Here is a 23,997-nt window from a genome sequence, read left to right on the forward strand (position 1 = left end):
TCTCAAAAGGAGATCATTAACCTGTTCAGATCAGTGGGTGTCGTGTACACAGCCTTCTAACAAATCACAGCAATCGGGTATTAAACCAGTGTTATCAGGTAAGGACTGCCTTTTTTCACTATTACAATCATAATTTGGGACAGTATCTGTTTATTGAAGTACCACTTTGGCTTGATTTTTCTCCACGTCTGCTCTGATCCTGTGAGTCATTTCTCTCCCCGTCTGACATGATCCTGTGAGTAATAAGAATAAGTATTAGGGGTTTGCAGAGACGTCAATCTATGCTAGAGAAAGGGCTCAATAATCCTGTTAAAGCATTCTTTGTGCTAATCAGAAGAAGAAAAAAAGAAATCAGGGCTAACCCTGATTGGCGTGATATTCATCAGGCTCACAGCTTGGCCTGGGCCGCCTTCAGCTGGTCTCTCAGTTCCAGACGGGCGATGGAGGACAGATGCACCTCGTCGGGCCCGTCTGCGATGCGCAGCGTCCGGGCGTACGCGTACCTGCGGAGGGCGACAACCTCAGCAAATGTTTTGACGACTAGGCTGAAAGATCTGAACAGAGTGTAGGCTAGGCCCCCCCCCCCCCGCAGTTTGATGTCATGGTACTTAGGTCAGATTTGGAATGCTTGCTTTTGCTTTACGAAAACATTGAACCAAATGTTGTGCGATGATGCATGGACTCACATTTGGGCGAGAGGAAAGTCATCCGACACGCCCGCGCCCCCGTGAACCTGGATGGCGCAGTCTGTCACCTCGCACGCCATCCTGGCCGCAGCCACTTTAATCATGGCGATCTGCGGAAGAAACCAGTTAGCATGGCGGCCAGGGAAACGGCATCAGTTCTTTTAGACGTGACTTGACTATGAAACCATAATCAACATAATTGGAAATTCCTCCAAAACCCATGTTCCTTATGTTTCTTCAGGATGACTTGTGTTTGGGTGCTCACCTCGTTGGTGTGTGTGTGTGTGTGTGTGTGTAGAGGGAGAGTGTGTTACCTGTTTCCTGGCAGCCCTGCTCCCCAGAGTGTCCAGGGCGTGAGCAGCACTGAGAGTCAGCAGGCGGGTCTGCTCTATGGACAGACGACACTCTGCTATCCAGTGGGCCACCACCTCCTGGAGTCACGAGGACAAAGCCACACACGTTTTGGGAAAGCGTACAAAAGTAAATACACATGAATTAAAAAAACACAAATTCAGGAAAGACTTACGATAGTACATACGTTTGAAAATGAAATGTGCATACAATGGACACACCAACATCCACCCAAAAAACGAATGTCGAGTGAATGGACGAGTTCTCCTGAGGCACGCGTCGGCACACACTCACGTGTTGGTAGAGCTTCTTTCCGAAGGTGTTCCTGTTGGCAGCTCTCTGACACAGCAGCTCCAGGGCCCACTCTGCCAGCCCCACCGCCCTCATGCAGTGGTGCAGCCTGCCCGGGCCCAGACGACCCTGGGCGATCTCAAAACCCCTCCCTTCCCCTGGACGGGCAGGGACGCACGCATACACAATACCATTACAAACTGTGTGTGTGGGGGTGGTCTAGAGATAGACATTAGATCATGAGGGAAGCATGGTACCTGCTATTAATGTCATTAATAATGTTAACGTGCCCCAAGGCCATTAACTTACCCAGGATGATGTTGGAGGAAGGAACACGGACATTGTCGAAGTGTATCTCGAAATGTCCTCCGTGGATCGCGTCTGGGTGGAAAACGGAACGTCAGTGGATTTGAATGTGTTGTAATGTGTATGTTTATAGTAAAGACCCAAAAATGAGCTTAGTAGCACTTGTTAACTGTAGGTCATGTAAAGGATATGAAGGTCATCTCACCATCCTGTCCGAATACAGTGAGTGGTCTGATCAGGTTTACTCCAGGAGCGCTGAGTGGGACCAGTATCATGCTGTGGTCAGCGTGTCTGAAGAACGCATCATTGTTGTATATCGTCATCATTTTTAACATCACATTTTGTACCGGGCGCCCAAACATCAAATGGTCAACATTTCTCTAGAACATCTGAACTCAAGTCTAGGTATTATCTGGGAATGGCATCTTTTAAATGTTTATAAATGTGAGAGTCGAGGGTGTGGTACTTTGCGATTAATGTTTCTGTTAAATCCCTGTCGTTACGGGCTGGCTGCAAGTAAAACAGTTACTGCAAACAAGACGTGGCACAGCCCTCAAATGTCATATGTTGATGACTCATCTTAACAGCTACAAGGGTGGAGACGCTTTATGTGTGGTGTGTATTTTGGAGCCGAAACGCTTTGGGGGAAAAGAACGCAGGGATGAAGTGAGAAAATGATTTGTTTCAAGCAACGCTGTTAGTGTTACCAACCTGTTGTTAGCATCCAGGGTCTTGCTCCTGCACATCACGATAGCCACTTTGCAGTTTGGGTTCCCAGCACCTGGGGAGATGGAAAACATTTGTTTGGGACCTCATTGACCTTCACGTACCTGCCTTGTGAATAGCAGAGATATGTAAGGACAACCATCTTCAAATACCACTGCTGTGGTCCTGGAGAAACAAACTAGTGAGAAGCCCACAGCTGACCTCTTGATAACAGAAACCACTAGGGGGCAGCAATGTAACAGAATCCTGAGGACAATTAGCCCAATTCATGCAAATCTTAATTTGGGGTCCTCATTTAAACTGGTCACCAAAAACCCCATGTCTCATAACAGAGACCATTCTGAAGAACAATATCCCGGGAAATTGATGATTAATGAAACGTTGTATTGCTACCACTGGAAAGTATTAGCTTTGATTGGGCTTTATGTTATGTTCCCTCACAGAGGAGCCCCGGGAATGAGGCTGGAACGAGGGATGTGAAGAGTCCCTGGAGCCCAGGGCGACCCACACTGGGGTTGGGTCACTCCAGGGCCTTCCTGTTTACCGTTCCGCACTGTTGACCAATCCCTGGGGCCCGACACAGTCCCACACATGGACACCAGACCGTCCCGACAGTAAGGCGAGTGATGCAGACAACAGAACCGAATTTACGTGGAATGGGGAAAAAATGCATCGATACGGATCTAAGCTATTTGAATGGACGTACACAGAACACTCTGAAAACTAAAAAAACATGTTAGTGTGGAAAACATGCACACAAAGGCAAATGTCAGATACTAAACTTTTGAAAAAATGTAAACTTGTATGTTTCGAGTTTCTTGCAAGAAGAAAAGATTTAGGTGTGTACCCGATGTTCAGTTCAATAAACGTTTCATAATTGCACATTCCCCCTAGTCCCCTGGAGTTACTCGTGTCTGGAGAAGTTTGTTTGCACCTGGCGGCCTGTCTATCTCAGACCTTACATAAGAGTCTAGAAACGCTCATGCTGATAGAAGAAACAACAAGAGGGCAGAGGGCATTAGCGCTGGCATGTGCCGGACAAGCCCTGACACGTCCACCAGGTGAATGAACGTAAAGTACTGGTATGTTCCGTGGTGTGTCCTGGGACTAAAGGCATCTTCTGTACAACTGTAAGGAACAAACAGAGCCAGGGGCTTCCTTTATGATTAAGAAATATCTGGTGCAAACCTGTCATTTATCCTCAGTGGAAATAGGAAATGTGGGCACTTATGTTTTGGATCAGAACAGAACACATGTGACATTCGGTTTCACTTTAGCAAACTGTTCTGTTTAGAGAGCTAGTTAATTGGTAGGAAACTTGGATTAGGTCAGACTTGCAACAACCTAGTGGTTTGCAACCACCACTGGTTGTGGAAGCTGGGCCAAAATACATGTTATTTTATTCGTGTTTTATAAGTAGAGAAAGTATAATCCAATATAATACAAATTTGTAAGTAGTTGGGGGCCCCTGGGGCTAACCGGCTAAGAACGCAACCCACGTAGCACAGGGCCCCAGGTTCGGTTCCAACCCAGGCAATTTCCTGCATGTTCTTCTCTCTCTCTCTCTCTCTCTCTCTCTCCCTTACATTTCCTGTCATTCTACACTATTTGTCTCAAGAAAGCAGAAACGCCCTACATAATTAAGAAAACGCTATAAAGTAAATATGCCTTTCAAATCCCGTCATTAATGTTTGAGCTCACATGCACCTCCCTCAGCTTGTGTGTGTGTTTCTGCAATGTGGCAAGAGAGAGAGTTTCCAAACCTGGTGACCGGGCCAGTAGAGCTGTGGAGGTGGAGCGATGCGCTGAGGAGCAGGGAGTTCCCACAGCACAAACACAGCACACCGCTGGAGCTAGGAGTCAGCTGGACTGACACTATCGTCAGAGCCCTCCACAGCCCTCCACACACAGAGATCAAGGGTAAGACACACTTCCTTCTCATTGCCGTACTGGTACATACTTTACGTCTCGTATATTGAAGACATAGTGAATATTTTCTTTCTATTTCAAAAGTATGTGTAAGAAATTAGTCAGGTTGGAAATGTATGTTTTTGTGATTCTAAAAAAACAACGGGCAGTCACATTTTTATCACTATGACGGTTTACTACTTTTACAGTTCAAAGTCCTGCCCTAGAATCTTTACAGCTTTTACTAGATAATTCTGGTTGGTTCATAATGTTCTATAAAGTATTTTATTGTTATTTCTATTTATGAAATAACAATAAAATACTTCAACTTAATGCATTAGAAATGTATTAGGGTAAGGGTTAATTTCCTTCAAGCTTAAACTGAATATAATTTAAGAGGAGCAAATGTCAAAACATTTACAATACTCCCACTTGCGCTCAGATAGAAAAAAACAGCTATGAGGCTCCAAGAATATTTGAAATATTTGAGGCATCTGGCTTGACACTGACATCAACCCCTCCCTAAAGAATTACATAATAAACCTGGAAAACGTTACAATGTTCCCAACTTCAAGTAGAAGAGGTGTCCCAACAAACTTGACTGTACTTCACACAGTCAGGTCTCAGGCACGCAGAAACTGCCTGACAAACAGGAATCACACTTCCAGAAAATCCAAGAACGTGAATCTTATCAACTGTCTGCTTTGCTTCTGGATGGCAGGCAAATTCCTTTCTCAGTCACGGACAGCGTAGTTTTCCGTTGTACTTGGATGACTCGGTGTTGTGTGTTTGAAAACTTAAATCCAGGGTTTAGGGCTGATTTGGACGCACGGTTGTGCACACAATTCCAACTGACAGGTTGTGTGTGAAAAACATTCCCGAACAAGAGGAGCTGATGGGTTTTCACCACACTAAGCATGCGCACACACGATGTGCACACGCGTGCCCACACACACAGTCACCCCTTAGCCAAGAGAGTTACAAAAAACTAATGGAAACCGCCCTCAGGGTTCAGAATGACCATGAAGGGGTACTGGGAACACTCCTGTTGACAAGACCGACGGTCATGCAGTAATTGGTTCAACTGCCGTTACAAGACGCAGATGAACCAGCATTTTTGAAGTTCCACCTATTCGCATCGATTAGACAAAGAGTCCGTATTTCTGCATTTCTGGCCCTCATGAAATAAGGCAGTGTGTTCTTGTCAAGTTCGTTTTTTTCTCCCTTCAAGTTGTTGACAGTGGTTTCGTTTGAGGTTCAAAACACTTGCTAAACGGAGACAACTTCTTTCTCTTTAGAGAACAAAAGAGCATCATGGGGGAAGAGGACCACGACTACGACTACTGGGACTACGACAACTCCAGCTCCAACGGGAGCCACGTCGACTACACTGACTACCACACCCTCTGCGACAAGGAGGAGGTGCGCTCGTTCGCCCGCGTCTTCCTGCCCGCAGTCTACTCCCTGGTGCTGGTGCTGGGCGTGGCGGGGAACGCCCTGGTGGTGGCGGTGTACGCCTCCCCGCGGCGCCTGCGCACGCTCACCGACGTGTGCATCCTCAACCTGGCCGCGGCCGACCTCCTCCTCCTCCTCACGCTGCCCTTCTGGGCGGCGGACGCCGTGCACGGCTGGCGCCTGGGCGTGGCCGCTTGCAAGCTGGCCTCCTTCCTGTACGCCGCCAACTTCAGCTGCGGGATGCTGCTGCTGGCCTGCGTCAGCGTCGACCGCTACCGGGCGCTGGGAGGGCGCCATACCGCCGCGGGTCCCTCGGGGGCGAGCCCCGCGGCCAGGAGACGGTGGCGGCTGCTGGTGTGCGTGGCGGTGTGGGTCGCGGCCTCGCTCCTGGCTTTGCCCGACGCGGTGTTCTCCACGGTCAAGCACGGCCACGCCAGGCCGGCCTGCACGGCCGTCTACCCGCCCAGCCTGGCTCGGCCGGCCAAGGCGGCCCTGGAGATTGCGGAGGTGGGCCTCAGCTTCCTGCTGCCCTTCCTGGTCATGGCGGTGTGCTACTGGCGGGTGGCGCGGGCGCTGGTGGGGGCGGTAGGGGTGAGGGAGGGGAGGCGCTGGCGAGCCCTGCGCGTGCTGCTGGCCGTGGTGGCCGTGTTCCTTGCCACCCAGCTGCCCTACAACGTGGTCAAGCTGTGCCGGGCCATGGACGTCATCTATGCGCTGGTCACCGACTGCGGCGTCAGCAAGGGTCTGGACCGCGCCGCCCAGTTGACCGAGAGCCTGGCGCTGAGCCACTGCTGCGTCAACCCCGTCCTCTACGCCTTCGTGGGCTCCTCCTTCCGCGGGCACGTGCTGAGGGTCGCCAAGCGCTTCGGAGAGCGCTTCGGGAGGCGCGGGGGTCGCCGTGGAAACGAGGAGCCGGCGGTGGAGATGTCGCTGAACGCCCGCGCCAGCTCTCGCTCGGTGTCGGAGGACGAGGACACGAGCACTTTCACCATCTGAGGCGCAGAACTTGACTCGTCTTCCATTTTCCCGTGGAGAAGCGAGGGGACTATCCTGCATGAGACATTTCTAATAAGAACTTTCCTGTACTGAAAGCTCAATGTATCGCCATTCTTTGACACTTTGGATGCTTTGGAGAAAAACGTTAGCTAAAATTTACACATTATGGTATTTTACAGATCAATGATGATCAATATTACTTGTTTTTTCACAGAAATTATATTGCAACTGCCTTGGTGTATAAAGAGGTATATACACACAAAGAAATCCCTACTTTTTTATTAAAAGCAGAGGTATTTTACAGCAGTACACTTTACTTCTTTACTAATCTTAATCTTTACTAATCTAGACAAAACTAAAACTCTGTCACTCTTCTTGACGACTATTCAAACTGAAAAGACAGACAGTTCTATACTAAAGCCCTTCCGATCAGAAAGCATCTGACTTCAATGTATTCTGTGGTTTAGGGATGGACTGTTTGATTGCTCAGCATGGTTGCCCGGAGCAATCCGGGAAAATCCGCAATACAAAGGGTGAATAGGAGAGGAGCTCCACCAAGCGATCACACAGGGAGATGGTACACCACCAGGCTTCTTTTAGCAGAGTCCAACTTCTTCCATCTCGCTTCTATTTTCTCCACTTAAATAACAGGGGGTATGCTATATTTAATGCAATTTGGAGCCCTATGGAGCGGTGAACCGGTTTCGCGGTGTAGCTCTACATATGCTCTCCATCGGCTTCAAAAGGATGAAGTATCGTTCTGTCTATGAATTCAAAATCGGGGCCGTCATATCGCGTCAAACTCAAGCCGGATCAAAACTCCTTTTTATGTTGGGATGAAAATAAAACAAGGTTCGTTTTATGCCCTGAATGAATAACAAAACCCTCCCTGGAGCGTACACAAAAGAGGCATGTGGTCTGTTTGTGACGGTTCGACAGCGTTTCAACAAAACTTTTGGATACCACAGGAATTACTTAAAAAGATGTACCCATCAAGTCAACCACTAATCGCTCGCAAATGGGAATACCTTCACAGTTTACGATGATTGTAGGTTCTACCTTCTGTGACCAGGGCAACCAGCCACCACAATATCAACGTTCCTTATCTTGTTTGTGACAGAACAAGTTAATTCCAGTCTGCTTCAGGTTTTACATTAATAATAATAATAATAATATTTGGTTGGTAGGTAAACAGAATTCACAGAATAGATGAGTCAGCGCCCTATAGAAAGCCACATCCCATTCAATTCCATTGACGTTCCATGTCCTATGACTTGGAAAGAGGTGTGCGGGAATTAGAGTACCAGCCACAAACTACCTGAGAGGAACACTAAATTAAATCCAAGACATTCTGGATTTTTGGAAAATGATTCAGAGATTAACTTCCAACAGCGTTGCTGTGCTTAATTAGCTATGTGTCATAAATCCATTATAAATGGACTGCATTTATATAGCGCTTTTCTACCTTAGCGGCACTCAAAGCGCTTTACAATGTTTGCCTCTCATTCACCCATTCATACTCTCACTCACACATACCGACGGCAGCGAGCTACCATGCAAGGCACCGCTCTGCCCATCGGGAGCAACTTGGGGTTCAGAGTCTTGCTCAAGGATACTTCGGCACATGGCCTAGGAGGAGTCGGGGGTCGAACCTCCAACCTTGCAATTAACAGACAACCCTCTCTACCCCCTGAGCCACAGCCGCCCCAATTATACATTATACATTAGAACAAATCACAAGATCCGGCTCTGAATTTGTGCATTTTCAACCCAATTCCAGCAGAGATTCACCAGATTCAAATGAAGTGGAGGAAAATGGTTTACAGACCTCAGACCTGGTCTACCTACCCCAAGTCAACCGCCATAAGCGTAAGGTCGATAATGGCGAACATGTGTAGGCCTGTATGTGTGTGTGTGTATAAAGCCAGAATTACTTTTGAGAAAGAAAAAGAAAAGGTGTGGGTCTGGGAGTCATTGGAGTAAATAAGCACAACACCCCAGCAGTGTTATGACAACATATGAGAACAAGACTGAAGGCTCCACAGCCACAAAACCAAATATCACTAAACAACAAAGAACGGAAGAGGCGTATTTAACTTCAAGTAAGGAGGAATTTATAACGAGTAAGGGTCACACCGTTTCATGACAAGAAAAAGCGTGTGGAAGCCAAAGTAAACAAACCACAACCATTTTAGGAATATCCACACATTTAAATACAGCGCATTATCAGAGGAAAGCTTCATCTTGCTTCCATCTTTTTCTTTTGTATTTGAATAAAAGTGTTCAGCAGTTCTGGATGGTTAGAGCCCAAGACAATCCTAAATTAGCACAGAGACACAGTACACAAAACAAAATTATGAATGCAAAAATATACATCTGAAGTCGAGAGTTGGTCCCATGTTCTATGAATTACATAATGTCCCATATATGAAATGTTCCCTTTGCACAACCAACCTAATGATCTCTCATTAACAAGGGCCAAATGAATGTTTTTCAAATGACCTGATCTGAACACTAACTCATTGTAATGTGTCCATGTTGCATTTATATTTCTGTCAAGTTTATTTATAAAACAAAATACATTGGTTTTATATGGTGAGTGATAGTTTGTGAAAAGTCTCAAAAGAAAGAACATTCAGAGCACTAACTCTGTTTCATAAACAAGGTATTTTGTGATGTCTGAAGTACTCAAGTAGCCTTAAGAGCTGTAGCAGTGGCAATAACTTTGTACTAGGGAATCTAGTTTGTACATTAGTCTGAGGGCTGGATGACTCATGCTATAATCACAAACGATACGATTCCCCTCCACCCATCGCTGCTTTGTTAACCAACGAATACTGAAAGTGCCCCACCTTGACAACCTTGGAACAAATCAGCACAAACAAACCCCTATACAGTCGGCATGGTAACAGAGGAGCATGTACGGTAAGGGCCCACTTTTATTATTTCTACAAATCTTGTTATAGTGGTACAAACAGCCAAACCATTTCATACAATCCACAAAAGAACTGTGGTTGGGACTGCCATCTCTGCTGATCCTCATGACCCAGCCATCACCATCTAGGAATATGTACACAGTTTCTTGTAAATACCACTACAAATTCTAATTTCTGCTTCTTACGCAAACTACAGTGTTGCCTTGGGTTGCTTTTACCAATGGGAAGTTGTCAAACTTGTAGACTGGAGAAATGTTGATGAAACATGGCAATCGATGGGAAACGTCGCCTAATATGTCACAGTCAAACACACACAGTCATGAGTTTCAAACTGTTGCAGCACTTGGCAAGTCGCCGTCATTTCTGGTAGCTGTTGTTTAAATATGAACGAGGTTTACACAAGATATTTGTTGTGCAATGGAATGCACATCATGTCACTAAGTAATCCTATATCAAGGCACTATTTAAAAAGTACAAAAGGGAGGGACAAAGAAAAACGTATTAAAAACTGGTGGTGTGTGTGTGCATGTGTGAAGGGATGGAGTTGCAGTTAACAACGAGACCTTGAAATTAAGCGGAAACAAAGTACTAGTCTAATATAAATTCAGATTTGTGTTCGGCTTGTATTTTAGGGGTTAACTTCATATTTATTTAAGATTACATAATTGTGATCAAATAAATCCACAGTCGAATTAAAGTCGAGTAATTAACCAACGAATCATGTATGGGTCATTGGAATCCTTAAACTCCCCAAATAAATATTATAAAATAATGTACATAACTGGCTAATTAAGGGCTGACTGAATAACAGCAAAAGGTTCTTTAAATACTTCCAAAAACAATCAAATACTGATTTTGTAGATAGAGCTATTCCTTGATGAGCGGAAACGTTGTGTCCTGTGTTTAATGTTATGGTTCAAAGGTTTATTCACGTATGACTCTCACTGTGACTCATTTGTCATGTGTGCTCTCTGGATGCCGTGTGTTGCCTTCTCTGTTTGACTCCATTAACGTTCACATGCCCAGAAGGGGCTCTGTGATGTTCAAGAGGTCTCGAGTGCTCTGCCATAATGTCATGCTAGTCAGAGTTTAGTCTGAGGCGTTTGCCTGGAATTTTTTTACAATGTACAACTATATACAGTTTAGATGCTTTCTCATTAGCGACTCTTTGGAGCACGCTAACAGTCGGTTTGGACCAAAGGGGAAGGAACGCTGTCCTTTGTAGCTCCTTAATGGGTAATATAAATCACGGGGCCATTAGAAGTGAGTCATGGTTGGGGAAGACTGGACGTACCGCTGCTCCACCACTTCCTGCCTTGGATGACGAAGCAGTCGCCGTCTCTCTGGAGGGTGCACGCCATGTTGGTGGCATCGCTGGAGGCTACGTCTGGTTCTGGGAAGCAAGAGGAAACAAGACGTGGATCACCACAGACACACACACACACGCACGCACCTCCGAACACAAGAACGTATTTCTCGAGAACCTAAGGACCTATTTTCATGCAGTCTATGTACCGAGACAAACGTGCACAGGACAGACTCAGGCTCTATTTGCCCTTAATTATACCCTTTTACCACACAATCAACCGAGCCACACAAGATGAGGACATACACATTGACATGACTGTGATGATAGGGATTGACCACCGGTGTGAATTCCCAGCCATGTTTACAAATGAATAGCTGTGGAGAGAGTTCGGAGTTCTAACACTAGGTCCATAAATCTCACCCAAGACAGCAAAACAACAGATGCCCTCAAAAGAGTAACTAAACCCTCATCACCATGTTCCAGAAACATGGAGAACTTGGAACACCCACTCGCTGAAGACTTTTCAGTGCTACGACCACTCCACAGGGACCAAACAGGGAACTATTACTCATTGCGACTCAGTGCTAACTGGCTCTGTTTCCAGTGTCCAGAGTAACCTCAGTGGAAACATGCATCTGCCTACAGGGAAAAAGGGTGTAACAGCCTACACTTTCTTTCCAATAGCCTCATCTGAAGATGGAGAGAATTCATGTACGATGGAAAGGTCAGCTATGCTGTGTTTTCATGCAAAATACGTCTATTGTAATGTGGACTTATCCTAAGTGAAGTTCACTATATACACTTCATATATGATGTACATTTATTAGGGGGGGAAACACTATGGGCTGCGAAAGTACGTTATTTCAGACTAAGGTGACAAAATAAATATTTACTGCAGACTAGCGTTGCTGTAAAGTATTTACTGCCGACCGGCATGACTATGGAAGTATTTACTGCAGACCGGCGTGACAGTAGAAGCGTTTACTGCAGACTGGCGTGACAGTAGAAGCGTTTACTGCAGACTGGCGTGACAGTAGAAGCGTTTACTGCAGACTGGCGTTACAGTAGAAGCGTTTACTGCAGACTGGCGTGACTGTAGAAGCGTTTACTGCAGACTGGCGTGACTGTAGATGTAGACGGCAGAAGATTGAGGCGACTGCAATCTGAGGTGCCGACAGCGGGACGTACCGACAGCCCTACCTACCGGTCATGCAGAAGCAGGAGCGGATCTCCCCCTGCAGCAGGGGCTGCAGCCAGGCTTTCTTCTGCTCCTCGGTGCCGTACATGTGGAGCACCTCCATGTTCCCCGTGTCTAGAGGGGACAACACAACATCAGACGCACGCACGCACACACACACACACACACACACACCAGACTCAGCTTCCATGTAGTGGTGGGTCAGTTCAGCAAACCTGGTTTCACCGATACATTCTAAATGCAGATAACTTGTCAAGACTTCGGGTCAGATCAGTCACAAAGGCCTCTCGTTAAGAGACATCACTTTGTGTGTGTGTGTGTGTGTGTTTGTGATGCGTCACAAAATGGTGGTCAAAAATATGGCATCAGAGCCATAGAAACCCTTCCTCATGGAGCCATCTCGGCGCCAGTCCCTGAGTCTCACCAGGCGCCTGGCAGTTAAAGACCTCCGGGGCGTAGAGGCAGCGGCCCGTTTCCTCAGCGATGTGGGCATAATCCAGCTGGGTGAGGCCACAGGCGGATGGCAGGAAGAGGTTCCACAGCCCCGCCTCTCTGGCCTTGCCCTGGGGAGGAGGGAAAGCACCCTCGATTTGACCTTTAAACTTCGGGGAAGCTTGACTGCGCGCAGACAAAAGTCGCAAATATTCACGAGAAATACCTGACATTGAACATCTTGCTCAAATGTTACATGCTCAAAAAATGATGATGCTTAAATTGAAGTTTGGGCCAAACTGATATGGGAAAATTGATCTTGTGCTAAATCACCTTTCTAATGCACTGAAGAAAATCATAAACAACATAAGATCCAGCACAGGTTAAACCTATTCTCATTTATGACACGCTTAAGCCAGGCAATGCTTTACCTAAACTTAAGCAAAGTCCAATTAAAATTGGTGTTAGTGGTTAACAACTATTTATAAATGATTGATTACAGTCAATGCTAATATGCCATGCCTTTTGCACCTCACCTTCAGATCCTCTATCACCTGTGGCGTGTGCCATCTCTGTGGTGAATTGGCGTGCTTAGAATAGAACACTCTCACTTCCTGTGAAGGGAAACCAGGAAGAAAGAGTTCACCTATTCCAGCTAACTTTGTGTACAAGTGCATTGCTGTGATATTTATGTTTAGTTTCTCTTTTTATTACCAGGAAGGAATGACTCAGAGGTTAAGGTAATACAGTCAGCTAGTGCAATGCAGTCTGTGGTCACCACAAACCTCCTGAGCAGGAAGAACTTGTTGTCTCATGAAGTCTTTGACCTGCTGGAGAACAGCCTGGCCTTTGGCTGTCTGGAGAAACAGCATGGAGTCAGCATGCGGGGACCTGGATGGACTAAAACACACGCACATATTTTCATCTATTGTTTTTTCTTTCTCTGCCGGTGCATCGCCTTCCCCTCCCTCTTTAGCTGGTGCTCCCGCCACTTTAGCTAAAAAATAATACATTTCTCAATTTCCTTGAAAAGTGTATTCAGGCCTGGCACAATTCACTTAACATGTAGTCATTTAGCAGACGCTCCTATCCAGAGCGATTTACAGTAAGTACAGGGACACAAAGTCATTTTTCACGGCCGGGAATCAAACCAGCAACTTTCTGATTAACAGCCCGACTCCCTAACCGCTCAGCCATCTGACCGCCACTTTCGATATGCTTGTGTGAAAAAACAAAACAAACATTTCATTTCATGAATGTCATAGTCAATACTATACTAAAGGACAGACCTTGTTGCAATCTGCAAGCCAACCTTGGCCAGGGGCTCCACACTGTGGCCAAACTGGGCAGCGTTGGTTGCACTAGCATTACCCAAAAGGTGGCGCGCATAGACCCCCTGGTGGAGGGAAGAGTAGGAGAGAGAGAGATAGAAAGAGAGAGAGAGAGATTACACCTCCTTATCCTGTATGTGTTATTTTGTATATTTAGGAGGTTTATTATATAATAATTTAGCTTATCATAGGTGTAATCTATGTTCTGAGTACTTATATGTCATGTTATGCCAGGTTGCTTTGCGTTGTCTTGTCCTAAGAATTTCAGTGCCCAGTCTGACCCTGTGTTGTTCTGTGCATCTGACAATAAAAGACTTGAACTTGAGTGTATGTGTGTGAGTGAGTGTGTGAGTGAGTGAAATAGGAAGACAGAGGTTGCAGCTGGACTTGCCTGAGCGATCCCTGCCACCTTGAAGATGGACAGAGCCAGGTAGAAGTTGAGCTGAGGCAGAGAGGCTGGGATCCCCCGGCAGCGACAGTAGATGGAGATCAGGTCCTTAGGAGTGGGCACACCTTCGGAGACAGACACATGTTAGCAGACACGTTAAAGATAGCATTCAGGTCAGGGTTGGAAACCAGATTGAAATAGAACCTCCAAACCAACCCCCCCCCCCCCCCCCCAACAAGCACTGTACATCAAATCCACGCATCTTTTTTCCTCATCAGTCAGTGAGGGGTCAAAGGTCGTACCTTCCACGCCACGGAGGCTGCCCATGGTGCTGAGGAGGTTGAGGCTGCTGGGCCAGTAGTGAGGCATGAGGAAGTACGCCAGGTCACTCAGGGGCTGGCCTGTGGTGGACAGCTCCCAGTCCAAAACAGCTATCACACGTGCCTACAGGGACAGACAGACAACACATTTGTATTTTTGTGCTTTATTATTGTAATTATTAAATATTTTGTATTATTATTATATAGTGTGTTTGGTCTGGCACATCGAGGCACCTCTGTGGGATGGAAGATTAGGTTGTCCAATCGAAAATCTCCGTGGACCAGAGAAGCCTCGTTGTCATTGGATGGCAGGTTGCTCATCAGCCAATCGGAAAGCTCATCCATGGCTGGAATTTCCTTGTGGGCGGCTGCTTTGTATTGCTTTGTCCAAGTAGTCACCTACAGGAAGGAAAACACACTGAAACATATCCTCATCCATCAATCAGTTCAATAGTATTCATGGTTCCTTATATGTCCTTATTAACACACTGAATGAAAGCATCCTTACTCTCATGCATTTTTGTGTTCACCGTGCCTGGTGGCAGAGTTGGGTGGCTACTGGTGCGATGTGGCTAGTAAATACAGATGTTCTTTGACTCTGACCACCGAAATACTGTAAAACTATGCATTTCTGATCCTCTCTTCTGCGGTACAGTCAATACGAACAATTTCTATGTCTCTTTAAAATCAAAGCATCCGCCTCATGAATACAATTTTATAAAAAATTAATAAAATAAAAGGATTTATCTACTAAATACTCCAAATGAACCTGCTCCAGTTGGTTGGGATATAGAGGATGAGGTCGTGGTATCCTCTTACCTGTCTCCTGCAGTAGCCAGGCCCTTTGCCATAGTCCTCCAGACCCAGAGTGGCTGGGTCTATGGAGTGGAGGCTCGCCAACACCTCCACGGCGGCCACGTACAGGGCTGCCCGCTCCGCTGCACTGACTCCAGGCAAGCGAAGGTCACGGAACATACGCCCCTGGAGCATGAAAGAACAGACACAAAGTAGCACGTAGGCCTTTTTTTCGTTGCAGGAGTTATATGTGTTATTACATCATATAACATCGCTTCCAAACATTAAGGGGCATTTGAGCTTGAGAACGCAGGAGGACGGTCATCTCATCCCCTACGGATGGAATGTTCCTTCATTTGTAAAAGGTGGTAAAAATTGCTGACGTACCTTTACATGCTCCATAAGGTAGAACTCGGTCCCAATCACCCCAGCGTCAGTGCAGTGTAGCAAGGGCTGGGGTACTCTAAACCCAGTAGAGAACAGGGCTTTCTGCACCCGATATTCTCTGTCAACCTGAACACATGGTCAAAGCAGGCAAGCTGGTAGTCTCCTTAGCACAAGAAAATATGAAGTGTGGAATGTTTTTTTATTGACCAATATTCTGTAATGAACCAATTGCCTACTTGAAAATGACACAACATAATACCTCCCGTTGTATTATGCATTGCTAGTGCAGTACCCGAGCCCATTATGCAGCTGGAGTTTGTGTGCATGGCTAAAGTCTTTTCAAAGTTAGACTAGATATCACTGCGCATCCACATAACAAAATACAGTGATCTGGTTGTCTGTCTATACTGACAGTAAAGTATCCCTTTCATATGTCAGCATTTCATCCTTAAATAAAATCCTTGCAAATAATCGGAGTCACTATTGAAGTTCTTGTGTTACCAGCCCAGGCCCTTTATCGCATGTCATCCCCCCTCTCTCCTCTAAGTTAAGTCACAGTAAACAGCAACATTGTTTGTTCTGAGTGAGCGTGAGTTCCCGCTGTCACACTGAATGTATTGTATGATTGTACAATCGAAATTTTGTTTTTGTTATACTTGTACCTTGTCCAATAATCTAATCAGCATTTCATCATAAATTAGAGTCAAAATATCAAAAAGAAAAGCGCCTATTTCCAAAATAATAGTCCCATAATCTTACAAAAAAAACTAGTGATAAACCCATACCCAGGTCGTTAGTCAAAATGTATCAATTTTCCAATAGAGTCCTGTAGGATTCGGTTTGGCCCCCGGCAACAATCTGGGTTTCTCATGTGGCCCTCCAAGAAAAATAATTGCCCACATTGTATGATTTTCAAGTAGGGAACTGATTCCATTGTCCCCAGTTGGCCCAACCAATGTCTCCCTCTGCTGGAGAACAGTAGTACAACACTAAACAACAAAACTTCTGTGTCGTAAAGTTCGTAGAAGTGTTTTACCTTGTGAGCTCCTGACAGAAGCATACCTGGTGGTTTCTTTCTGAGCACATAACTTTCAGAAGGTGTATGGATGAGGAAGGTAGGGTTGGATTGACCAGCGCTACAAAGACGCACATAACCAGTTAATTAGCCTATCGATAGAGCTAATATGCCAATTAATGGAGCATTTTGTTTGGAGAAATTAAGGTTTGCTACCTGTATTGTCTGACATTCAGCGTGCCATTGTTTGGGACTATGTTCTTGAGAGCCAGGTATTGCTGAAGATTTCCAACATCAAATTTGTGCTGCTCCCGGACATGAGTTGTTTGGTCTTCCATTTCGTAGCATGGGTTAATTATTTGTGAAGACAGCAAAGCTGAATGGCTAAATCTACTGCTGTACAGACCATGCACTTTTGTTTGCAAGCGACGCATACAAAGCATTTTCACAGATTTACTCAAGTCTCAGCTACACGCTCATGTGTGACGTAGTGGGATATAGTTCAGATGATACGCAGGATAATCATACCTAAGAGCATACTCAGCTAGGAACTAGCTTGCTAGCTTGTTACTTCCTCTGTTTCTCCCCGGATTGTGTTTACAGTAGCGCCGGGTGTGACAGCTGATGCGAGTTGTGCAGACGTGTACTTCGTAGTTCAATCAGCCTTCCAATCTTTTGGGTTTCAGTACTTGTCAGGAGGCTAAAAAGATTGCGATTGTTTTTACATTCTACCAACAATGGCCACTGTCGAAGAGCTTAAGCTGCGTGTCAGAGAGCTGGAAAATGAGTTGATTAAGTGCAAGCAAAAGCGGTGCACCGAGGAAGATGCTAACAATCAGGCACATCACAGACCAAGGATTAACAAAATGAGTGCCGAGGTGGTGGATTCAAATCCTTACAGGTGTGTCATTTTTCATTTAACGAGCGAGTTTGACAAATTATTCAATAGCCAGTTAGATTTGTTTTTGTTTGATGTTTAAAGCCTCAATAATAATAATACATTTGGCCTCATCGTCCATATGGTACTGTCGGCTAATCGTAAAGTGATTTTTTCTGCAGTCGTCTCATGGCTTTGAAACGAATGGGCATTGTGGAAGATTACGAGGTAACGTCAACTAAACACAATTGATGATAATAGTATTGGACCTTCTAGAGACCAAGAAACAGTGGCATTCATTTACTGCGTGTCTGTCATGAAATGACTGTAAACAGAAAATCCGGAGCTTCACGGTAGCAGTGGTCGGGGTTGGAGGAGTGGGGAGCGTGACCGCAGAAATGCTCACAAGATGTGGCATTGGTAAGGTAATACAAACTTAACGTTACTCCATGAATTATACTCTTTGCTCAGTCTCCGTCTTCAACACTGCTTTTTATAAATGTATAACATTTAAATCTAACTGTTTTATTCCTGTGCAGTTGATCCTCTTTGATTATGACAAAGTTGAACTGGCCAATATGAATAGGCTGTTTTTCCAGCCTCATCAGGCTGGACTCAGCAAAGTGGAGGCCGCTGAGCACACCCTCAGGTACACTGACTGAAGCCTGACTTACTAGAAAAGTCATATATCCTTGGTGATCCTTGTTTTTTACTCAGAATATCTTGAACTCTTGTTTGAACACTGAATTCATTCAATTACCTCATCGCTCTTCACAGAAACATTAACCCCGACGTGAGGTTTGAGACCCACAACTACAACATCACCACCATGGATAACTTTACACATTTCATGGAGCGTGTCAGGTGAGGGGACTGCCCTGCAATGTAGTAGTCCTGCTGATGGATGCTACCAGTTCTAGTCATCTTCCCTATCAGTCCAGAGTGCATCCAGTCTTCATGTTTTGTCTGTTTTTCTCAGTCATGGAGGGCTGGAGAATGGGAAGCCAGTGGACCTCCTACTCTGCTGTGTGGACAACTTTGAGGCTAGAATGGCCATCAACACAGTCAGTGCACAAGCTTTGTCTCTCTCGCTCACACGCACGCACACACACTTTGGGCCCTAAACCTTCTCTCTACTCTAGTAGTCTAGACATTTATTTATATATAATATATGTTTATGGGGGTGTAGTCTAGTGGTCTAGACATTTATTTATATATAATATATGTTTATGGGGGTGTAGTCTAGACATTTATTTATATATAATATGTTTATGGGGGTGTAGTCTAGTAGTCTAGACATTTATTTATATATAATATATGTTTATGAGGGTGTAAAAAAAAAACGACGTAGTCGAACGGTAACGCCCCTGTGTCGAATCAAACCCGACCTTGAATTAGGTGAACCGTTACACCCTTGATGTGTATGCAGAGCCTTTCTCTCCCAGGCCTGCAATGAGCTGAGTCAAATCTGGATGGAGTCAGGCGTGAGCGAGAACGCCGTATCGGGTCACATCCAGCTCATCATCCCCGGGGAAACGGCCTGCTTCGCCGTACGTCCACAAAACGCACACGCGCTCACACACTCGCTCACACACTTGCACTGGGAGATGTCCGCCTACAGATGGCCTGAAAGCACAAATACTGAGCAGAGAATGAAGTCATGTTATTTAGACGCATCTTGCTGTGATGGAGCATCTCTGGAAGTGATGCAGACTAATCGTCTTACTGTTCTGACAGTGTGCCCCTCCCCTGGTGGTGGCGGCCAATATCGACGAGAAGACCCTGAAGAGAGATGGGGTGTGTGCAGCCAGCTTACCAACCACCATGGGCGTGGTCGCAGGCCTCCTGGTTCAAAATGTCCTCAAGTAAGACCCCCCCCCCCCCCCCCTTCGGAAAACGTTTAAATATGTAACCTAGAATACAAAACAAGCATGCCTGCAAGGTACCAATGTTGTGTGTGTCCTTAGGTACTTGCTGGGCTTTGGGACAGTCAGTCACTACCTGGGCTACAATGCAATGCAGGACTTCTTCCCTATCATGGCCATGAAGCCCAACCCCCAGTGTAACGACCGCCACTGCAGGAAACAGCAGGACGAGTACAAGGTGTGTGTGTGTGTGTTGAATTAGCTACTGTACATTTCTGCATCAAGGGTCTTCTAGGTCAGAGTGAGTGTGTCTATCTTACTAATAAACTTCAAGCAGAGCAAGGCGTCCTCTTGAAAGATATTTTTAGAACGAGCATGTTCTAAAAATAAATGTTGTTTTTAGCATGTTCTAAAAAATGCCGCATTTTAGAATGTGGCAGCACCACATTCTATGCTGCTAGGTTCACAACTGCAAATAATGATAGTTAGTCAACTTTTGTAATCATGATCTCAACAAGGTATGTTCCCCCTTCCATTATATGTGACACGGTCCAGTCAAAAGGGGACGTTGTCGGCATTCCGTATTGTCCGCTAGAAGCCTTTAAAAAAAAAAATTTTTTATACAGTTTTCATTTTCATGCATTTTACAAAACTTAGTGTTAAAGAAGCCACTCGATATAATAAACAACATGTTTAGGATCACTAGATACTCATCATTTGTTCTTGTTTACCTAAGCTTCCAGTTGAGTTGTGGGCGCGTCTTGCGTGATGTGCTTTGATTTGCATCACGGTGCAGCCGTATGTAGGCTGTGTTTGTCTGTACAAAGTACGATCCCATCCCTCCTCCTAATCAAGTAGTGAATCAGTAGATTTGGTCTCGAGTCAAGTACCTTTAAATATAATGTTTCACAAGTAGTTGTGTCAACTTTCAAGCGTGCCTTCTGCGTGTTCGGCAAACATTTTTGTCATACGTTCGTTTTAGCCTACATCCACGGATTAAATAGAATGAATAGGCTAATCTCGGGCATTGCATTGTACACTGGATGCATTTTTCTGTTTGACCTGGTAAACCGTGAATAGGCTACATCTTTCAGGCTGTTTTCGGACGATGCGATTTGCACCAACAACTTAACACATTACCTGCCCCGATTATGATTCAAGTTGAGTGCAATGTAGTCAAAGGAAAAAATACCTTGGTGATAACACACACATATCTAGGATCGAGTGAGAATATTGATTTATTGTAAACAAGAAATTGGACTGCGGCCGGTGCTCGACGCTTCAAATGTTTTACACAAAACGGCTACACCTCTCTGAAGGCGTGAAAAGGTCTAAAATCTTTGAAGCCGATTATGTGGGCTGGAGCTTTCTAGGTTTACCAACATTCAGATACCCGTATCATCTTCAACTATTTTCAGATGTCAATGTGTGACACGTAATTTGAACGCTTACAATCTGCACTTTCATAATCTGTAATAAAAAACAAGGGCGAGAAAACCTCGCCGACAACGTCTGACTGGACCGTGCCACATATTCACCTCTCACATCTCACAGTCTTCTCGAACCTCATCTCGGTACCTCCTCGGTTCCATTCTGAGGTTGGGGCCTGTCTTCCCCATTGGTTTCCTTGGCATCACATGGCTCACAAACGAGGCCCATGTGTGCCTGTAACTTTGTTACCGGGTTCCCTTTCCCCAGCTTCACTTTGTATCTTTTCTGTTGTCTCTGCTCCACTGCGCACATCTATGTTATTAATTGTGATATGCACACATGCATCCACTTCATGGGTCTCTCAATGCATTAAATGTACTGTTTTGTTTTTGTTTTCGAGCTATCAATTTGATAGAGCGAAGCATATTACAGTTTTTCCTCAGTCGCTTTGGTACATTTCTCAGATCGCGATTGAAATTCTCAAAACTATTTCTTCAACCTCCGCATCGTCTAGTCACTTGGCTGTATGGCTGTTGGATATATTGCTATGTACAAGTCGCAAGTATCTGAAACACTACTCTGAGGACAGATCAAGTCATCGCAACTTTTCACCTTGTCACTGTCTCTGACCATTGTAATTGATGTGTTCATCTGTTGGCAATAAGGAGGTGACTGTTACTGATGTGTTTAACTGGGGACAAAAACAGGAAAGCGTCTGAAGAATGGTGACTTTTGGGCATGTAACGGCTTGAGATGACAACGTGTAAGAATGCCAAAGTCCACCGTTATAGGAGATACAAGAGGGTGTATAAAAGCTTGTCGAAATAATTAATACTTTGATCGACACACCGAGAGCCTGATAGCAGGGGTGCCCTCCATGTTTGCAGACATCAGTGTCCTCAACATAATAATATTTGCTGTTTGAGCCTTGGCGCTTACTTCGTGTATCAGTTAAATAGCGTGCTGTGGAGAAAATTCCACAACACTACATTATGAATTGCTGTCATGTTGATCAAAATGTATTATACTGGTTGTCTGTTGAAAAGTCTTACCCCCCAAAACATGTCAAGACATATGTTAATTACATAAGTCATTACATGCAATGGTTGGACCAGTAATTCCCCACACAGTGCTGCATGTATAGTTCTGCCTAAAGGGGTGTTTTCTACGTTTACATTTTTACTCATTTAGTATTCTAAAATCAATCTCCCACATACAGTAAGCAATGTGTAACTTTGTTCCGTTGAAATTGAGATATGCCACACAGAAACTCTAGCCGTAAGCATTTTCAATCATTGTCATCAAAACTGTTGCCATGGTTCACATCAGAAACGATTTACATATTACACTGTTATATTGACGTGCACGAGTGGCAGATAGACAGAAGCAGAGGAATGTTTCTGAAGAAGTGCCTTGTGTATTTCATCTCCCCCAGAGAAAAGAGTCAGAGAGGCCAAAACAGGAAGTGGTCCCGGTGGAGGAGGAAGTTGTGCATGAGGAAAACGAATGGGGTGAGTATTCGATAACAACAATACAGGAGACCAATCATATCTTATATTAAGGTTAGGGTTAGTAGTTAGAGATAACATAATTTGGAATGGAAGTGAATGGTGGTCGTGCCCCACTAGGATAGAAAACCAAATGTGTGTGTGTGTGTGCAGGGATTGAGCTGGTGTCAGAGGTGACGGAGGAAGAGCTTAAGGCTGCTTCGGGTCCCGTCCCAGATCTCGTGGAGGGCATCACCGTGGCCTACACCGTGCCAGACAAGGTCAGACATGTTCGGAACTACACATAAGACACACTGTCTGTCTTAACGTGGTGCCCAGTTACTGATCACAAGACCAGTCAAGGAATAGGAAGTCCTTTCAAGGGTGTACTTGGGTGGACGCTCTGGATAAGAGCGTCTGCTAAATGACTAAATGTACTTGTCAAACAAGATTCTCCCATGATTCTGAATATCGGTGGGTATTTGGAAGTGTTTGGACTGAAAATGGCTGTGTGTGTGTGTGTGTTTTTTTTTTTTTTTTTTTTTTTTCTTTGACCAGGACACTGACACAGGAGAGACGGTTGAAGAGACAGAACAGAGTCTAGATGACCTGATGGCTCAGATGAGGAAGATGTAGGACCAGGACAAAACAAGCCTCCTGTTTCATCATAATCATCGCCGCATTGCTGACTTAAACCAACCATATTGGACTTACCACAGATCTGGGTCAATTACATGATCGAATCACTTGGGTTACAATCGTGGCAGGGTTTGCTTTGAGTCACTGTTTGCACTTTTCACTGTGTAAGTTCAAATCAAGCACAACCCAAGTAGATGACAATACTTACAAAGGTCATTTACCCAGGCCAAGTTGATTATCCACACAAAAGCTCCAGCACGCATTGGCAGGACCTAGCTCAACTATCTAGAACAAAATGTATTCTAAGTTCCCTGTCCTTGGAATGACTACAGGTGTCTCTACACAGAAGACAAAGGAATGATGCATGAAAATAAGCACTTGATGCTGTTCATATGACTTGAGAATGATTAGGCAAGCGTGTAGCATTTGATGCAAGTACAGACTAAAAGTTAACATTAATGGTATAAACTTGAGAACCATGTAGGGAACAAAAATTTACGGGAATTCGTAAACAATTTAAACCATATAATACCTGTGAATTTTGTCAGATGGTGATATCGACAAATTTAAATTTAAAAATGAAATGAAATTGAATATTTATGAATGCCTTGTGATCTTATATTGATGTGTTAATGCTTAACTCCAATGTCTTCAGTGTTGAATTGTGACTGAGGCCTAGTAGTTGCCTAAATGGCTTGAACTTTTTTTTTTTTTTTCAGCATGTACCATAGCTCAACTATCTGCTCAGTTACACCGTCGACTTGACAAGCCGTCTGCTGAAAGTCAATACAGACAGAAACTCTACATACAAACTTTGTTTCAATAAAGTATTTATTAGTCAGAAATGCAGACCCTTTTTCACAGTGCA

At 44.8% G+C, this 23,997-nt stretch overlaps 3 protein-coding genes across 3 annotated transcripts; 2 read left to right on the forward strand and 1 right to left on the reverse strand.

The window, feature by feature from the left end:
- Positions 1 to 6: 6 nt before the first annotated feature.
- acad11 (acyl-CoA dehydrogenase family, member 11) lies at positions 7 to 17,568 on the reverse strand. Its single transcript, XM_062479827.1, has 21 exons — positions 17,047 to 17,568; positions 16,852 to 16,951; positions 15,816 to 15,941; positions 15,453 to 15,614; positions 14,868 to 15,032; positions 14,616 to 14,757; positions 14,317 to 14,438; positions 13,884 to 13,990; positions 13,380 to 13,494; positions 13,131 to 13,208; positions 12,587 to 12,725; positions 12,169 to 12,276; positions 10,950 to 11,048; positions 2,346 to 2,415; positions 1,840 to 1,925; positions 1,638 to 1,709; positions 1,332 to 1,486; positions 1,001 to 1,117; positions 687 to 796; positions 363 to 503; positions 7 to 233 (listed from the first exon to the last, which is right to left on the reverse strand). Exons 1-20 carry the CDS (start codon positions 17,271 to 17,273, stop codon positions 389 to 391), a joined length of 2,415 nt encoding a protein of 804 aa, XP_062335811.1. The 5' UTR covers positions 17,274 to 17,568; the 3' UTR covers positions 7 to 233; positions 363 to 388.
- LOC134035040 (atypical chemokine receptor 4-like) lies at positions 4,065 to 7,020 on the forward strand. The gene is made up of 2 exons (XM_062479828.1): positions 4,065 to 4,280; positions 5,569 to 7,020. Exons 1-2 carry the CDS (start codon positions 4,097 to 4,099, stop codon positions 6,717 to 6,719), a joined length of 1,335 nt encoding a protein of 444 aa, XP_062335812.1. The 5' UTR covers positions 4,065 to 4,096; the 3' UTR covers positions 6,720 to 7,020.
- On the forward strand, positions 16,838 to 23,997 carry uba5 (ubiquitin-like modifier activating enzyme 5). The gene is made up of 13 exons (XM_062479830.1): positions 16,838 to 16,930; positions 17,517 to 17,731; positions 17,890 to 17,935; positions 18,043 to 18,132; positions 18,247 to 18,356; positions 18,485 to 18,571; positions 18,687 to 18,771; positions 19,153 to 19,257; positions 19,445 to 19,572; positions 19,675 to 19,810; positions 22,439 to 22,514; positions 22,665 to 22,771; positions 23,049 to 23,997. The coding sequence occupies exons 2-13, from the start codon at positions 17,568 to 17,570 to the stop codon at positions 23,124 to 23,126; spliced, it is 1,212 nt and encodes a 403-aa protein (XP_062335814.1). The 5' UTR covers positions 16,838 to 16,930; positions 17,517 to 17,567; the 3' UTR covers positions 23,127 to 23,997.

This window comes from Osmerus eperlanus, chromosome 15, assembly GCF_963692335.1.
Source record: "Osmerus eperlanus chromosome 15, fOsmEpe2.1, whole genome shotgun sequence".
NCBI classification, from domain to species: domain Eukaryota; kingdom Metazoa; phylum Chordata; class Actinopteri; order Osmeriformes; family Osmeridae; genus Osmerus; species Osmerus eperlanus.

Excerpts from the sequence above, each read along its gene's own strand:
- uba5 (XM_062479830.1), top strand. The coding sequence starts at position 17,568 with ATGGCCACTGTCGAAGAGCTTAAGCTGCGTGTCAGAGAGCTGGAAAAT. Across the intron at positions 18,572-18,686 it reads CATTTCATGGAGCGTGTCAG|TCATGGAGGGCTGGAGAATG; the intron begins GTGAGGGGACTG and ends TGTTTTTCTCAG. Across the intron at positions 19,573-19,674 it reads CTGGTTCAAAATGTCCTCAA|GTACTTGCTGGGCTTTGGGA; the intron begins GTAAGACCCCCC and ends GTGTGTCCTTAG.
- LOC134035040 (XM_062479828.1), top strand. The coding sequence starts at position 4,097 with ATGTGGCAAGAGAGAGAGTTTCCAAACCTGGTGACCGGGCCAGTAGAG. Across the intron at positions 4,281-5,568 it reads TCCACACACAGAGATCAAGG|AACAAAAGAGCATCATGGGG; the intron begins GTAAGACACACT and ends TTCTCTTTAGAG.
- acad11 (XM_062479827.1), bottom strand. The coding sequence starts at position 17,273 with ATGCTTTGTATGCGTCGCTTGCAAACAAAAGTGCATGGTCTGTACAGC. Across the intron at positions 13,991-14,316 it reads AGGTGGCAGGGATCGCTCAG|GGGGTCTATGCGCGCCACCT; the intron begins GCAAGTCCAGCT and ends TCCCTCCACCAG. Across the intron at positions 1,118-1,331 it reads GAAAGAAGCTCTACCAACAC|GAGGTGGTGGCCCACTGGAT; the intron begins GTGAGTGTGTGC and ends TCGTGACTCCAG.